Source organism: Caloenas nicobarica, chromosome 7 (genome assembly GCF_036013445.1).
Source record: "Caloenas nicobarica isolate bCalNic1 chromosome 7, bCalNic1.hap1, whole genome shotgun sequence".
NCBI classification, from domain to species: Eukaryota; Metazoa; Chordata; class Aves; order Columbiformes; family Columbidae; genus Caloenas; species Caloenas nicobarica.
In genome coordinates, this window is record NC_088251.1 from 32,762,018 (window position 1) to 32,780,145 (window position 18,128).

An 18,128-nucleotide genomic window follows, 5' to 3' on the forward strand; every position below is an offset into this window, starting at 1 on the left:
TCTTGCAGTTTAATATACCAGTACATTTTTCACCTTAATTTTAAGAGGCTTTTGCTTCAGTCACAAGGAAAGGCTGGCTCAGGCACAGGGACCTGGGCACTAACCTGATCTCCCAACCAGACCTAAAGGTAACTCAAATAATCAACGCATCTTTAATTTGAAATGCTTGATGACTAATCTCTTGTTTTCTTTAATTAATGATCTACAGTTAATCATTATGAATGGTAAATAGTCTGTTTCAGCATTGATAGCAAGATTTCCTATGGGAAAAATCTTCCCCTATAGCTTTAATTTAAATATGCATTTTCACATAGCACTTACCAAATCCTTACCTTTATGATAGTGCATGATTACAGGTCCATTAACTAATCACATTTGACAACTTGTTTATTGAGAGGAGCAACTATTTTACATCTCTTGCCTGGGAAAGAAAATACTCTAACAAACAATTATTCAGCAGCTGCAATCATGGAGCACTGAATTAATTGCTTTGAAGCTCTCAGTCAAGAAGACCTTGATAAAAATCAAAGAGGATGTTGTTTGACAGAATGCATGAATGGGAGCGCCAGAAGGGGCTCTGGCTTGGAAAGCTGCAGCTCTGGGGAGCACTTGGTGAGGATCGCACCTCGAAATGCTGGACTACAACAGAAGAGGAGGCCATGGAAAACTCGTTTGTTCTTCTAAGCTTTAGTTTATCGAAATCAGAATTTGCACGTATAATTTGACTATCAGGTCAGGATCCTGCTAAAAGGGAAAAAAAAAAACCCCACAACAAACCTGAGCACGATACAAATCATTAACCCAGGGGGTATTGTGAGGTTTAATGATTATAAAGCACTTTAAGACTTTCTCCTGAAGGGAGGTGCTGTGATTGCACTGGTGTGGGATAAAAAGCAGAGCAAGGCTTGTGGGTGTCTGAGCTGGGGACCGGACAGGCGGGTGTCTCAGTGCGCAGCAGTGCCGGCCGGCCGCTCTCTGTCGCATGTCCAGGAGAGTCTGAATCTCCTGTGCACATTTTAGTGCTTCGTTGTGAACAGAGCACCAGGGAAAATCGCAGGATCGCTGCTGAAGTTTGACCCAGGTACTGAAGACCTGGGTCTTCCCACCGGAAAGGAGTTTCTGATCTCTCTTCAGCTCCTCTGTCCGCGGGGTGTTACGGGAAGGGCTTTCACCGGCGTAACTGCTGCTCCTTCGACAGCACGGGGAGGATCTCGGTGTATCACAAGACAGCCCCAAACTCCGCTCCGCAGACCAGTCACAGCCTGCAACACGCTGGCCAAACATAAAGCCACGCTTCCATTTTTCAGCTGCCGCACCTCGCGTGCTTTGCAAGCCAGCCAAGATTAAATATGTTCCTGCCAGATAAGACTAATTCCTACAGAGACACTGAAAGGCAAGGAGGACTTAAAGGTTCCAAACTCTCTGTTGTAAGGGGCTTGAAAAGTGAAGTACAAGGACTAAACAATATCATCTCCGAACATTTTGTCACTAGAAAAAGCCAGAAAAGTTGCCCAGAAAGCTGAGGGGCAGTGGTAACATCAGGCAGGTTTGCAAAAAACATCCTAATTGAGCTTCTGTGGGTCAGATGAAACTCCTAGCACAGTCAGCTTTTCAGTACTGCCCTGTTCTCCCATTAAAAATATCTTATTTAGTGTAATCTCTCTAGAAATGGGGAGAATTGGAATTCTTTTCCCTTTCCTGCACGATCCCAGATCAGAAGAGCCTGTGCGGATGGCGGTATTCAGGTCACGACCATGACACGTTGCACTGTTTGCAAAATCCAGCACCGCCAAGGACTAATGCCTCAAAACCTGTGACGGACACTACTGCCACTCCTGTCCCTGCTTGTAGGTGAGGAGAAGCCATAGCCCTTGCATTGGCTCTTGTTTAATAGAGGTAAGACTGAACTGTATTTATACACTTGTAACGATGTGCCCTGATTCAAATAATTGCTTCTGCAGTAACCCCTTGGCTCTCTTTAATGCTTCAATAAGAGACAGATGGAGCCTAACTAAATAATTGGCTCTATCTTTCCTTTTTTTTTTTCTTTTTTTTTTTCAGGTATGGTTGACAGAATTTGCCCTGCTGAAGGAAACACGTAGGAAAAGGCAAGTAAACAATTGTTGCTGAAGTTTGTGTTAATCACTCCAGCAAACTGTACAAGTAGCAGAAAACTGGTATGTTCTGGTTTATCCTTATGAAAAATGTAAATAGTGGGTTAAGCATTAATGCTTGGAAATCACTAGCTTTACTTGCCAAGGAATTATGCAATTATTTTAATGGATACATGGAAAAGCGTGCATTGGTCTATAGGCTTAACTGGTTATTGCGTGAGCTGGGATAAACCTGAGCTAGTCCCAAGTGAGCAGACCATTCTTCACTGAAGGGTAATGATCAAGCAGATACTTAAGAAATTTTCTAATGAGGTCATCACGAGTAAAATGGGATGTATTATTAGATGTAAAAATGAACTCTTATTAAAATAATAAAAATAGCTGATATATTGAAGGCATGGTATAGTAAATCTGGTTTGACCTGGAGCTGTGTGTGGAATAACATTATTAGGATTTCTCCTTAATAAAAAGCTTTCCATTTACTTCATAGAATGTGAGACTCTCCTGACTTAGTGCAAAGTTTCTTCCAGGTTTGAAGAGCTGGTGTGCCCCAGGTAATGTCAAACGCTGTGAGATAAAGCCGGGGCGGTGAGAGGAGCAGCCTTGTCCTCTGCGCTCAGTCCATGAGTCCGGATTCGGGAGAAGGAAAAGCAAACCTGCCACAGGCCCTCGGTTTTCCCAAATTCACGGGCTGAGGATCCGGCAGCTCAGGACTGTGGATCCTGTGACACCGGCTGACGCATCCACATCATGAGAAGGTCAGTTAAAGTGCTCTCTCTTTATTTTAAAAATCTCTCAACCCCTGCGTACAGACATGAGGGACTCAAGAGTAGCGATCACTCAAAACAAAGGAAGTAAAGCAGCTGCTGCCATCTGAAAAACAAATGTTGTGTGCACAGAGCAGCTCACTTGTGCCAGCTCCGCTTCCGTAATATTTTTCTTGCTATTGAGAAATTTTTAAGTCAGACGTTAAGCTCACCATAATGCTGCTGGGATCTTCTTTTCTTTCCTTTCCTAAGGTGCATCTTCATTTAAGCACAGACCATTCTGGTCACAGAGCAGTGGAAACATTTTTGTTTGTTTTTTTGCTAAGGCAAAATGAACAGCTAAAATGGAGACGATACTCATGAACACACTCTGCTCTTGTAAACCAAAAGTACACCCGAGCTAGAAGTGCGTGCACAGCTCCAAGCATCCAGCTCAAGAAAGATACTATCAAAATCCATGTGGGATTTTGAAATAGACACTAATTAGATAATGGAAAATATACTCTAAAGAAAGATGGAGAAGACTGGGACTGCTTGTCTTCACAGTGAAAAAAACTATGGAAAGATATTTGTGTTTTGGTACCATCTCTATAAACAGTGACAAAAAAAGGAAGGTGATGGACAATTACTAACTCGTTCCCTCTTAGCAAAAGGAAATATACAAATTTTAAAGTTCAGGAAAAAAAAAAACCCTCTTGTGCCATATCATCAAACTGCAAATGCTACAAGGCAATAGTGATGCAAAGGTGTAAGTAAATTTAAAAAAAAAAAAAACACACACTTTTTTTTTTTAAAACTTTGAAGTGCTAGTATGAATTCATGTCCAGACAGATGTGCAGTGAATCTTCAACAGACTAAATGGTTTCCCACATCTGCTTATAAAAGAGCCCGTAATTACCAAGGGCTGGGAAGAAGCTGTGTACCAAAAGTGACTCCACAACTTCCTTCTGCAGGTATTCCCCATCGCCTCTGACACAGGTGACACTGGGACAATATCAGAGAAACCTGAGGTGAGACAATGTAGATTATAAATTCTATTCTTTTGTAACTATTAGGCTGGTGCAAAAGGAATTGTGGGTCGTTTTTTTTTTGCATTGTTGAAGTTTGCTGTTTGATATTGGAACACATTCTTAAATGTGGTTATGTTATACATCATTTTAATGCGCTTTTCTCGCTTTCTGCTTTATTTGTTACTGACATTACTTGCTGTTTATATTTATTTTAGACTATGGAAATGATGTTAGGCAAAAAGCAAATTCCAGAGATTTTCTTGAGTTCAAAATGGGTCATAAAGCAGTGGAAACAATGTGCATAAATCAACAACGTGTTTGGCCCAGGAACTGCTAATGAATGTACAGTGCAGCGATAGGTCAACAGGTTTCACAAGAGACGAGAGCCTTGAAGATGAGAAGTGTAGCGGCCAGTCATCGGAAGGTGACAGTGACCAATAGAGAGCAATCATCGATGCTGATCCTCTGACAACTACATGAGAAATTGCCAAAGAGCTCAACGTCGACCATTCTACAGTCATTCAGCATTGGCAGCAAATTGGAAAGGTGAAAAAGCTTGATAAGTGGGTGGCTCATGAGCTGACCGAAAATTTAAAAAAAAAAAAAAAGAAAAAAGAATCGTCATTTTGAAGTGTCGTCTCTTCTTGTACACAACAACAACGAAACACTTCTCAATCGGATTGTGACGTGTGATGAGAAGTGGATTTTATACAATAACCAGCTCAGTGGCTGGACCAAGAACCTGCAAAGCATTTCCCAAAGCCAAACTGTCCCCCCAGAAAAGGTCATGGTCACTGCTCGGTGGTCTGCTGCTGGGCTGATGCACTACAGCTTTCTGATTCCCAGCGAAACCATTCCATCTGAGAAGTCTGTTCAGCAAATCGATGAGATGCACTGAAAACTGCAACCCCTGCAGCCGGCATAGGTCAACAGAAAGAGACCAATTCTTCTCCACAACACCACCTGACTGCACATGAAGAAACAGCGCTTCAAAAGTGGAACGAATTGAGATACAAAGTTTTGCCTCATCTGCCATATTCACCTGATGGCTCGCCAACCACCAACTTCTTCAAGCATCTCGACAACGTTTTGCAGGGAAAACACTTCCACAACAAGCAGGACGCAGAAAATGCTTGCTTTCCAAGAGTTCGTCAAATCCTGAAGCATGGAATTTTTTTTGTGCTACAGGAATAAACAAACTTATTTCTGGTTGGCAAAAATGTGTTGATTGTAATGGTTCCTCTTTTGATTAACAAAGACGTGTTTGAGTCTAGTTATAATGACTTAAAATTCACAGTCCAAAACCACAATTACTTTTGCACCAACCTAATATTTTGGAAGAAGTTTATAGGAATGTGAAGAAAAGCCTTAACAGAATAAAAGATACTTAATCAGTTACTATTTTTTTTTTCTCCATTCGGATGGTACGTAAAGAACATTTAGAAAGATATCTTGATATAAACCTGTTGAAAGATTGCTTTTTTTTTCCCATGAAAACTAATTTATTTTCATGTCTCGCAAACAGAATTTTCTGTGAATATATTTTATATATATATATATATATATAAAAAGATTACACTATAACCATTTGGCAATGCTTATACGAAGAGATCATCATAACTTACTTTAATATGATCCCTTAAAGCAAATTGCAGCAGCTTTAGCTGCAGTGTGATTTTCGTTAAATCACTCGGCTGCATTGCCTGGCTTTGCAATTATCAGTCACCCTTTGGTTTTTTTTCATGGACTTTTTAATTAGTCAAATATTCCAAAACTAAAATGTCTTAACAATTCTCTCTAGGTTTATTACGGTTCTTTTATGACAACTGGGCCAAAAGAACGCTTTACTGGAGTGGCACAGTTAGCTTGGAATTAGCAGCGCCACGTGGAAGTCACCTCACACAGCGGACTGAATGAGGTAAAGCTGCTTCGCTTTTTAAAATTTGTTTATTTATTTATTTAGCAGGACTGTAGAGAAGTACAATAGCACCTAAAAGAAAAAGTTTAGGCACATTCGTGGGAACAAGGTGCATCTCAGACACCGTTTCTGACTTCAGGTGTTCACTCACAGATCTGTCGGTTGCACTGGATGAGCAGTTGAGCAACCAGTGCCAGCTGCCACGTGGTGTTTTCTCCTTTTCTCCACCTCAGAAAGCTGAGGCCAACACTGTGAGCTACATCAGTTTGAGCCCAGAGGGACACGTTCCGCAGGCCCAGGAGAAAGGCAGCTACCTGGAGGTTCTCTGATTTTATAGCAGCCATCACCCATGGTTTATAAACTGAAAGAATGCTTAATGTAGTTCCAGGATTCAAGAAAATTACATCAGAACACTTTTTCTCTAGAAACGTTTTTAATTTAACTTGTATATTTTAACAGAAATACAGTGTTAGCAGCAGAAAGAGATTTCTGGTCTAATGTTTCACAATCTGCATTTTGCTATTAAGGCAATCTACATTAATTACAAATCAACTCTGAATACTACAACAGGATTTCAAAATATGTACAAACTACCATAAAATAACTAGTAATATAATTAACATAGAAAAAAAATCACATTACTAGTAAAAATGTAAACATTTTAAGCTAATGTCTTTAAAATCACAAAATGTACCGTCTACCATTCCAAGACCAAGCAAACAGCTGAAGACGTTAGGTACAATATTAAAAGTTACTAAATTAAGTCTTTGTTCAGTCAATATTTCACAAGCTGTTCATGTTCTGTGGAATTTATATTCAAGTCTGGACTAGCAATTGTTTTCAAAGCTGAATTTCCTAAAAGAGGAGTTCGGTTTGACTGTCGTCTCCACCCAGCTTCAAGACGGCAATCCCACTACTTAATTCTGCTTTTAAGCAGCAATTAATTCATTCCAGCAGCAAAAAAGCAGGCACAATTTTCAGCACGGGCCTGATACATTTCTCAGAAAGGACCTCGTCACGTGTGGTTTGGCAGCAGCAGATGCCCCCATGGCCTCCTTGCGCTGCACTGGGTGGTTTGGGACATTCACTCTGAGATGGACAATGTCACCTGTGCCTCTGTGAAATACGTCCCATGGATGCTGATCAAATGACTTCTGGTTTTTGATCATCGATATTTTGAGTCATGAGTCAGAGCACCCAGGTACAAGCCATTTATCTGTCTTAAATCCTGTTTTGAATATTCATCCTCATTCTAGTCAGGAAAACTTGAGGAAAAAACAAACAAACAAACAAACAACAAACAAACAAAAAACAACTACAAAGAAAGAGTTCTAATTTTTGAACAAGTCTTTGTGATGATATAAGGGATGTCAGTAATAAAGCATTACAATTCATCCCTATATGAAAAAGCAAAAAAAAATATTGATTTTCCTCACAGATATATCATCTGATTATACTCCTAAAATTGTGCTCTGTTTTTATTACTAATATTTATGTTCTCCTCCGTAGACAAAAGCTGAGTACAAATGTATTTCTTACAAAGGACTTTATACCTATGATCAACATTTGCTGGTAACATGCAGTTTTTATCAGTTAAACCAAATTGCTTGACAGACGATGCAAAGACAATAATAAATGGCAACACAGAAGGAAACAAAAAAAAAGACTAAGTCAGTAACAATAAATACTAAAACCTGAAGTCAGCTGATGCCTCATAATAGGGATTACATACTGGTTGTTTGAAATAACAGAGACTACATTGAGTAGCAAAAGCTTTCCCAGCTGTAGGAGCCTAAATGTGCAATTAGTTACACAAGTCCCAACACCACCTGGATGGTTCGCAGGACCATGAGAACAGCACTGGGGTTCTGGAGCAGGATGATCAGAGAGTAATTAATGGCCTAGTTTGCTTAGCAGTCAGCAGAGCAACATAGTGAACTGCCTCATATGTGTCTAATTTAAGGATAGATATAAAATGTCAATCAACACAGCCTCATGGAGAATAGGTCTTGAAAAACTGGTTGAATTTTACTCTTTCATACCAAGACACCCGCACTGAGGTGTTACCCGTCAGGACGCAAAATCACCTCCTGAAAACCAGATGAACATCTCACTTCCTTTAAAATATCAGTATAAGGTAACATCAATATAGAATGTTATGTTGAAGACAGAAAGCTCATTTCAAAATGCAGTACTAATAGGGAATCAGTAAGAACTATAGTTGTTTTCCATCTTATACAATTTTTTTAAAGGCTCTGGGAAAAAAGGAACATGAACTCAATGGCCTGTTTGCTTTTCCCCATCACCCTACCCATGTCACTGATGCAATAAAAACTTACCACCTCTCTCCACAAACCTTGCCTTGCATTCCATTTTAAAAATCAATGATCTGGAAGAAACTGTAAAAAATCACTTGCAATAAATTTCCAAAGGACAAGCAGACTGCTGGCGTAGTAAAGAATGAGGACAGGTCACTTATACAGAGCAATCAGGATCACTTCATGAGCAGTATTGTAATGTTGGCAAAATACAGTGTATATTTCTAAGAAAAAAATAAGGTATGATAATAAGAGGATCATGTACCACATTCTTGAAAGAGACTCTGAAGAGGACTTGAGCCATAACAGTCACCACCCAAGGCAATGATTCCGCAAAAAAAGGAGAATACAATTTTTGAGCAAGGAAGGGAAGGAGTTATTAATTAGAATAAGAGGATCACATTATGCCTCTGTACAGTCCTGATAGATCATGTGGCATCTAATTCAGATGTCACACTTGAAAATATTTCAATACATGAGAAGTACAGAAAAGAACGTGAAGATTAATTAGTCTTGGATAACATTCATTGCCATAAGAAAGTTAAGGAATTCACTACATCTCATCAGAGAAAAGGTTAAAAGGGACATAATCATGATTTATAACTACACACAAGCAATTAGAAAAGCTGATACTACAGAGATCAATATAAGCAATCAAATGCATAAAAAGACTAGAATAACTTAAGGTGGAGCTAGAAATGCAAATAGAAAATCAAGTGAAAAATGTACCTGGGGTAATTAACTATTGCAACAGGAGATGTGAGTGAATTCTCATCACTCGAAGACTTCAAATTAATATTAAATGCCTCCCTAAAATGTTCAGTTCAAAACAAAGCCACTGAATAGAGAAACTGCTTGTTGAAATTCAATGGTCTGTTGAATTTAAAAATAAATGCTCATTATGGTGCCCTTCTTGCCTTATATTTATGAGATCTATTGTGAAATATAACAACTAAATGGAAGGGGGTTACCAAGAAAAAAAGGTTTTCTTTCTTTCCAGAGCACAGTAACATTTAAAGCTAGATTTAAAGCTAAATAAACTGCATCTGCATTTTGGAAAATATGCTTTTTTCCCCCCCTGTTTATTTTTCCCATTTCTTGTTCAGAGTTGTACAGTCCACTTAGCCGACTGTGTCCAATTTACATAATCATGTAGTTATTCTTCAGTTTTTCTGTTCCTATTTATAAAACTTTCACAAACCATCCACTTAAGTAGCAGTGTGATTTATTGTAAGAATAATTGTGGTTGTTTCAGGGGGAAAAAATGCAATGCGATTAAACGAAGAATGAACAAGAACATTCTAGAAATGAAGGGCTCTAATCCTGCAGAAGGATACGTAAATGAAACCCGCCCCTCAAGCCCCATCCCAAATAATAGCCAATGAACCACTGAGGGAATCAAGCAGATACCTTTACGGCTGGGCAGCCAAGAGCCTAGCAGAAGAAAAAAAAAATAGATAAAGAAACCAACCATGCACACAGAATGTTCTGGAGAAATGGTAAAGCTCCCAAAACCATCTGCAGTTTAAGAAAAAAAAAATACAGTTAAATTCATGAACAGTTGCCTATATGACCCTCTCAACACAGGTCTGAATACCAAGGCTCTAGAGCGGACCTTTGCTCGTGGCTAAGTACCAGCACCTGAGATAAATGCATCAACCAAGCAAAGGGTTGGATATTTAAGCTGTGGATCCAGAGAATAGAATCTTTTTTGTATGCAATAAATGTTTGGCAGGTGCCACAGGAACCCTAATAACCCATGATTCTTACAAAAATGGAGAACATGTTGCTGGAAGAACATCAAAGTTCAATATTTTCACCTAAAGTACTTACTCTCTGCTATTTGAAAGAACGAGTAGTGCAAAAAACCCGATTTTTTCACCAGTAACACTGCTGTGTTTACAAACCAGCTATCTACCAGGAACGGCCGAGAGGCTCCACAAAGGAAAAACTTTGCTAGAGTCCCATTAGCCAGAAAAAAAATCCAACCAACCAAACCAAAAAAACCCACCATGAAAATGAGAGCCTGAATAGCTGTTCACACACAGTACTGCTTTTAAATGCTCATCTTAGTCCAAAACAAGCTGCAGTGATGGATCACACTCTTGCTCACACTCAGACAACCCTGGTCAATTCAGACAGTGTACGCATCAGCAGGAATTTAGGAGATCCCACAGTAAATTGGTAGAACTGCTTCAGAAATTCATACGGAGTTACAGAGCCATTCAGGGCGCACAATAACTTGTCATAGTACATTAACTTAAAAGCAGTGGTTCCCAAACAGCAAAGGAAAGATAAGAATATTTTAGGTGAAGCCAAGTATGGAGCCCAAGAAAAGCAGCTTTGCAAGATCTGTGCTGAAGGTGTGCGAAATTCCCACTTGAACCAGCCTGAGGAGTTGCAGGTGGGCTAAACGGAGCGACTGGTAGAAGGCAACAGTGACATCCCTGCTGCAGGGACACCGAGTTACCCTGAACACTGCCAGCTTTTCAAGGGGAAAGCACTGAACCGGTCTTTTCAGAAGTAGCACCGTTACTTCAGGTAGAGGTAACTCCTGTTACTAGTGCAATTATGCAGATATTAGCGATAATGAGTACAGCCGAGACTGCAGCTAGTAGTAATGCCCTGGCTAAAAGAAAAAAAAACCAAAAACCAGAACTTCAGCCTCAGTTCTTACAAGCTATAGGCTAAAATCTATTTTTACTAGAGTTATAGTAGAAGGCTAAGAAACTTAAAATTCCAAGACTCTTCTAAGCTAATTATGATGTCTACGGCTGCAACCACGATCTAGGGTCTAGCATTTCTGTGATGCATTTCTGCCTAGGTGCTGGTACCGGTTTGGTTTCAGACTTGGTCTTGGTAAGCAGTGAAATGGGATTCCCAAGGCCAGCTAAGCTGCTTTTTCTACAAGCACCAGCTTTGTAAGGAGCAGCAACAGGTGTCTGCAACTGCTGCATTCTCGTAGCTAACTTGGCATCAGAGGAAGAACTACCAGCAGGTGTACGGTCAGACTTCACCCAGTTTTCCTTGCCCAATTGCTCTGTGTTCACTTGCGCTTTTGCACTGTACGGTGCCTTGTCAGAGGGTGGAGGTGGGGCTCTTCTTTTCTTTCCTCTGCTATCGTTAGGACTTGTAGTATCTCTTTTTGGGCTCAGATGCACATTTTTCTGAACAACCATCTCATGAGATCCATCAAAGAGTGAAGCCCATAAGGAAGCTGCAGACTCTTTTTGCTGGCCAAGCAGGAACTCACCATCACTCTCTTCTATTTTTCTTTGTATGATATCAGCTAAGCCTTCATGTTTCACTGGAGAATCAATGCCTGTAATTTTAAGGGACAGCAATTAACTCAGATTAAAACACTACCAATGATTTTACTGCTACCTATTTCGTTATTGCTATTCAGAATACAAAACTGTATTAACTACGTCTCATGAAGTCTGGACTACTATTAAGAGTATTAATGGATGAAAAAGAATACACAGGCTTTCAAAGAGAGAACTGAGGTGACGAGAGGGAACAGTCTTCGTGACAGCTGGCACTGAGGCAACAGGTTAGGCATTGATATTTCTTTCCAAGTAAAAATATAAAACATAATGTACTACTGGGAAACCTATATGTATTAGATATTAAACATATTTTGTTGTATAGTGCTTTGAAAATTTCATTTCACAGAAGGCCCATGAAAAAGACTATGACTAAATATTCTTGTGCTTCCAGACTGCAGAAAATGGGACATCTTCACACATATATCATTTTTCTTTATGTGCTTTAAGACTGTCTTGCCTCATTTCTTATCCCTCATATTGAGTTTTCTATATATACTGCAGTAATACTAGCCTCTAAACTAGCAGCAATATCTTTTCTATTGCAGGCCACAAGTTAATGATTTTCAACACATTTTTAAACACAGGGTTGTACCTATTAATGCTATAAATAAGCAGGAAAAAAATGGCATATTGAGAGTGAAACAGAGTTTGTGTTCTGCTCCTCACTGCTGTGCTTGAGTATCAGTAGAATTATGCTACAGCGTTACCTTCATAAAACTTCTATATAGGTGATTTACTGCCTTTCTGCTCTGCGTTCATAGCTTCAATAGGACTCTCTCGACTGTTCAGCGCTCTGATGCATAGTAACTCAATGACCCACGTGGCATTTTGAGCATCTTCACAGTTCCAATCTCCAGCAGCAAGCAGTCAGGCATTTATAGTTGTACAGAGTTTCTCAGCCAACACTGCATCGGATCCATTAAAACAAAGTGACCTACTTTTTCTAGTCTGTAAATATTATTTCTGTAATGAAACTATTAAAATAATCCTGCTGCATACCATTTTGCTCAGTAAAAATAGAAGTCTCAAATACATGCTAGAGAGATTTTCCAAGCATATTTTTCAACACCATTACCAAACACCAAATAATTAGGTAAGTTATGTCAGGTAAGTCTTTAAATACCTTTAAGGACTGCAAATTAATTTAATGCAACTAGTTAAAGACATCATTGGTTTGCAGTCCAGACTATTTTACCTTTACATTTCCTGAGCTTTATATTACTCTTACAATGAATGCTTATTTCTAGTGACAGCTTTTTTGAATGTGTTCAGGGCTCCCTAGTTACAGTCCAGAATGCAGATTTTTTTGGCTCAAGGTATAAAAATGTATTAGTTATTTTTGCTATTACAAATTCAGATTTAATGTGAACTCCTTGGTATGCAATTATCTTGCTCTTTCATTGTCTGAATTGCCCTTGAAAAACCAAGTGTTTCAACATCAACATCAGAAGCCATCTGAATACAGACAATGTTGTTTCTGTTACTCTGCAACTTGAAAAGACAAATCCCACTTACTCATATCATGGTAGACGGAGGTTGCTTCTTTTGTCAGGAACAAAGGTGGTTTCCGTGGTGACATAATCTCAATTTTCATAAGTTCTTCACAACAATGTTTCCACTGGCCTGTGAGAGAAAATAGAACAATGACTGGAACTTAAACACTTCAGCTTGAAAAAAATTGAAGTTATTAGACTGTGTTAGGAAACTATGTCCAAAGTAATGCTAAACAGTAAGTGTTTACCTTCTGTTTAGCAGGAATGCTCAGGATACATTTGCATTTTCAACTCTGTACTCATTCTAATTCTTAGCACAAAGGTCATAAGATACTACCTTTAGTTTAAGCATCCCAGCAGTACTGTTATACTATGAAGGTTAAATATCACAATTTGCCATCAAATCCCCAAACACAGTATAAATTCATTTAAAAAAAAAAAAAAAAATTAAGGTTAGGGAAGTTTCATGAAGTTATAGGGGACAACCTCCAATGTACTGCAAGCTGGATGTTCTACAACTATGTTACAATGTTATAGTAACAGAAAGTTCTGTCTTCAGTGGAGGGTAACTTGCCTTTTATCCCTCAGCAGACAAGGAAACCTCTTTCTCTATTAATAGATTTTTGACCTTAAGGAAAACAAGGCACAGTAAAATTACTTTGTTCATACCAATCATTCCAAGTTTTCTGAGCACATTAATTTTAAGAGAATTTTAGAACCAGGGAAGAAAAAAGGCATTTAAATGCCAAGTGACCCATTTTTTCTGAACCTAAGGAAAATGTCTCAAAAAATCCATGGGTATTCTATCTATAATGAATAAGAAGTAGTTCTTTTACCCCACTCTACAGCTAATTTAAAGAGGATGCCCTAGTTTTTGCTTAGTGTGTTTCTTTAATTGATAGAGCCTTTTCTCATTGTAAATCAGAGCTAAAAAGGACTAGAAATACAAACTACAATACCTAGTTTTTGCAGCCTCAATTCACTGATTTTATTGGTGTGGCCTCTGACTGAACACTGATATTTCATTAATTGACCTGGTTCTGTTTTCTGACCTGATGAAAATGACTATCAGGAACCAACTATACCTTGTCAATGGCAGTGTAACTACTGACAGTTGCTCTCTACTCCTAATAAACCTGTGAGTCAAACTACTAAAGCAGAGGAAAAAGATGAAGGGAAATTAATCTATATAGTTCTTATAATAAATATTGGCTGTTAAACAAGCAACACAGTATACTACTTCAATACCATTTCACTGTTTTACACCTATAAATGAGTTTCTTCTCTCCTGTAGGAACAGTGTTGTTCCAGAGGTTAGTGAAAGGGTCGGGGTATCAATTTATCATCTCATTCATATCATCTGTTAAGGCCTCTGGCACAGTTTACTCCAGGATCTAGTAAGCAGCGTGTATTTGCGTGACTGGATTGGAGTGTGTCTTGGTGAGCATATTCCCCTGTGACAAAGGGTACCAAAATCCGAGAATTACCAATAGAATCAAGTAAATCCTATTGCAATAAATTACAATTTACTTCATCCGTAATACTGCAGGGCAAGGAAATCCCATAGACATGCCCACTTGCAAGGGCCAGCTGAACCTGCATCCCAGCCAAGGCCCCAGGTGAACCCAGCAGCCCCACCACGTCCCACTGTCGCTTCCCAGGCAAAGGTGGACTCTACAGCAGAGGTTGTGAGAATTTAGCAGTCCTCAAAAAAATTATCTAGAACGCTGCTAAAAGAGACCAAATTCTTTTGAGATTGCTGGACATAATCTGCTTCTGGCTGCCTGCAAAAACCTGGACTGAACACATGGACTTTGGTTTAGTCAAATATTTGCCTTCCAACAGCTTAGACCACCACCCAATATTATCCCAAAGAACATTTTTCTTCTCATAGTTGCAAACAAAGGCTTATGAGGCAATTCCAATTCAAACTGTGCAAAGATCCCTTTGATGTTACATACCCCCCTCAGTGGGCGGGCATGCTGCCAGCACTGCCTGCTTACTCACTCAGATCATAAAAGTGCTGCCAGAAAGCCTCCATCCACTTCTGAAGTTCTTCCCCACCGTCAGCAGCAAAAAGTTGCACCACAGCCTCTCCGGACACGAGGTTGATAATGGAGAAGTTATTAGTTCTTCTCTTGGAGTCCTTTTCCACAGCTCGAATTCTGGTTTCCTAGGAACGACAACAAGTAATGAGTTATCGCCTCAGCTCCACTCTGGTATCACCTTCTGGCCAAGGACAGCGTAAGGGAGACATTGTTTGGCTTTCTATCTAATCCAGATTAATTTCCAATTAATAAAAAGAACTGCTAATAAAAATATTTTCTAATACAATCATTAAAATGGCATAAAATATGAAAAACAAGGGAATGGAGCACAATCATTGCAGTTTAGTTCTGAATTATGGAACATACATTGTGTTTCCCCTCCCTCTGCCCTCACCAGCTCATCTCACACTCCTCGTTCTTCTCCACGGGAGTTTTGTGAATAATCTAAAATAACAGCGAGCAGCTCCTTTTCTCTGACTCTTCAGGGGGACAACCACATTGTTACAGCTACTATTTAATCTCTTGCTGTACTTCTGTGGGCCACAGTTTATGTAATGTATTCTAAACTAGTATCTATTTTATGTTCATCGTAGTGAATCAGGACATTCAGCGCTAATACTATAGTGACAGGAAATTTAAAAAGAAACTTACTAGTCTACATTTAAAAGAGCATTTGTAGCAGTTACCCATACAGTTCTGCCAGAACAAATTTCCAGCATGGAAAAACATTTTGCTCCAATATAAAAAAAAAATTCCTATTTTTATTTTCAAAATAGACATTTTAGTTTTCCCTTATTAGGGAGAGCTACATAGAAACAATTAAAAATATACATGAGAAGTATATCATAAGTCTATCAAATTTCTTCAGCTAATGTCAGAAAGGTTCTCAGATTACATAGCAGCACTATTACAGCCAAGGTTTCCTCTTCTGTTCAGGGACATAGTTCAATTGATTTTTAATATCTAGACTAGATGCAGTGGTATTTTCATAGTATCTAGTTTCTTTGTTATGGCATTACCACAATAAAAGGAGCACTTACTCCTGAGTGAATTTTTTTTTTTTCCCATGGGTAAAATACTGAAAGATTTTAGTAAAAGTCGGACAAAACACAACTGAAAAAATTTCAAACCAGCACCCACAGCCAGGCTGTGTCCCAGCGTGTCCCCTCTGGATGGACAGTGACCCTGACCGCAGAGGTGGCATCAGGCCATTCCTCAAAACACAGCGGGGACACATCAGCCCTGTTCCTTCTTACACAATTCAACCAAATGTCAAACATCTGCTAAAGATGTTAAACATACACCTACAGAAATTAAGTTTATGCATGGGATCCCATGGGGATAAGCCTAGTTCTGATACTCAGAAAAAACCAAAAATTATTCTACAGAACACTCCCCAGATTTTAAATGCGTTACTGAAGTAACCATTTGAAATACCAACAGCTGCTTGTAGCATAGCTGATGGATATGCTCATTTAAATTCTTCTGTCTAAAAATAGGAGATGAAGTAATTCATCCATAAGTGCTCTATATCCCATTAACTCAGGTAACCATAGATACCAGCAAAAAATTAAATCAAATGGATTAACATTTGACAGGTAAGAACTTCAAGCATACCATACACACAGGTTTATTTAATGATGTTTGCTGCAGGTTTTATCCCACAACTACAGTATTATTCAAAGGAGATAAATCCACAAGCAATGATCTATATCTGATGCTTGAATATTTAAGGAGTGGTACAAGATGCTATTACAGTAATGGGCTGATGAATTTACCAAGCTTGGGTGAATTACACTACATGCCCAGTTCCACTTACCAAAAAAACCCCCACAAAAACCCAAACAAACAAAATCCCCAAAAAACCCCAAACCAAAACAAACAAAACAGAAAATTAAAAAAACCCAACCAAACAAACAACAAAAAAACAACCATGAAAAAAACCACACGCACACACAAAAAACCCACCACCACAACAACAAAAGTGTCTTAAGGTACCATGTTATAATAATGCTCATCATTTGGCCGTCTTACAGACAACTGAACCAACTTCGTTATAGCCCTTGTAAAAACCAGAACCACCGGTGGACTGGAATAGGAAAAACTGAGTTGATCTTGAACTCAAATGACTCCTCTGGGGAAGCTGAAGACAGTTTTACATCCTATATGCAAAAGATTATTCTTTTGAAGGTGGAGAAAGACTAAGAGAAAATGATAGCTTTTTTTTTTAATGGAACGTAAATATGAACCTTCCTCTATATTTTACCTCCAAAATAAAAAAAAATCTCTTTGCCTGATAATACCTCTCTGGAAAGCTCATCTTTTAAGCTAAAAATAAAACAGAAACATAAAAAAAAAGAGAGAGAGAGAGAACTGTTTTATTGCTGAGGTGCAACATTTTCCTGCTAAGCCAATCCTGACACAGTGAGAAGCATTGGTTATAAAGATCATTTTAAGACATCAAAACAAATTACAGTTCTTGAGAGTAATATTGAATAACTTAGGATCTAGTTCTGTGTATCCATTTTAAGATTAAACAAACCGAATCACATATAACAAACTTCTGTCATGTTTTTAGTAGCAAAAAATAAACTAAGAAATAACAACGCAACACTGTAAACAAAATACAGTCTGTTCATGTGTTGGTTTCTGCGGTAATGTTAATAATTTCCACGGGGCCTGTTTTAGGCAAGCAGGGAAATATGGTTAAATTTAAAAGTATGGCTTTCAAACACATTAATGGCCAAGACCAAATTCACCACATCAGCTGCAAATATTTCTTCCTTTCATCTTCATTGCTTTGTGTACTTTTATTAATGTAACATTCTTGTGGCCACTGGACGACAAGTACAACGTGTAAATATAATATGGAAAAACAATATTAGGCTTTCTATGTCATTTTAGCTATCGTTGGTACAACGCAGCAGCTAAAAACCAGGAAGGGGAGACGGCATTGTATGACCAGCCAGCATTCTGTGGAGCACCAGGGAGCCATAAAGCGTCGTTTCCAAACCACTCAATTGAACGTGTGTGTTACCAGGTCCAGCCTGTGGGATCTGGGTATTAGATCTGCTTCCCCTGCCCGTGTCCACAAGCTCTTTCAAGCAATTGAGGACTAAATTGAGCAATGC

General features: G+C 38.8%; 1 protein-coding gene across 2 annotated transcripts in view; it reads right to left on the minus strand.

Moving 5' to 3' along the window:
• Positions 1–7,600: 7,600 nt before the first annotated feature.
• Positions 7,601–18,128, minus strand: part of RTKN2 (rhotekin 2) — a 47,660-nt gene continuing 37,132 nt past the window's right edge. For both annotated transcript variants that reach the window (XM_065639026.1, XM_065639025.1), the window contains 3 exons: positions 14,957–15,122; positions 12,972–13,079; positions 7,601–11,449 (listed from right to left, as the gene is read on the minus strand). In XM_065639026.1, the coding sequence (XP_065495098.1) occupies positions 10,896–11,449; positions 12,972–13,079; positions 14,957–15,122 (828 nt within the window). In that variant the 3' untranslated portion in view covers positions 7,601–10,895. The remainder of the gene's footprint in view (positions 11,450–12,971; positions 13,080–14,956; positions 15,123–18,128) is intronic.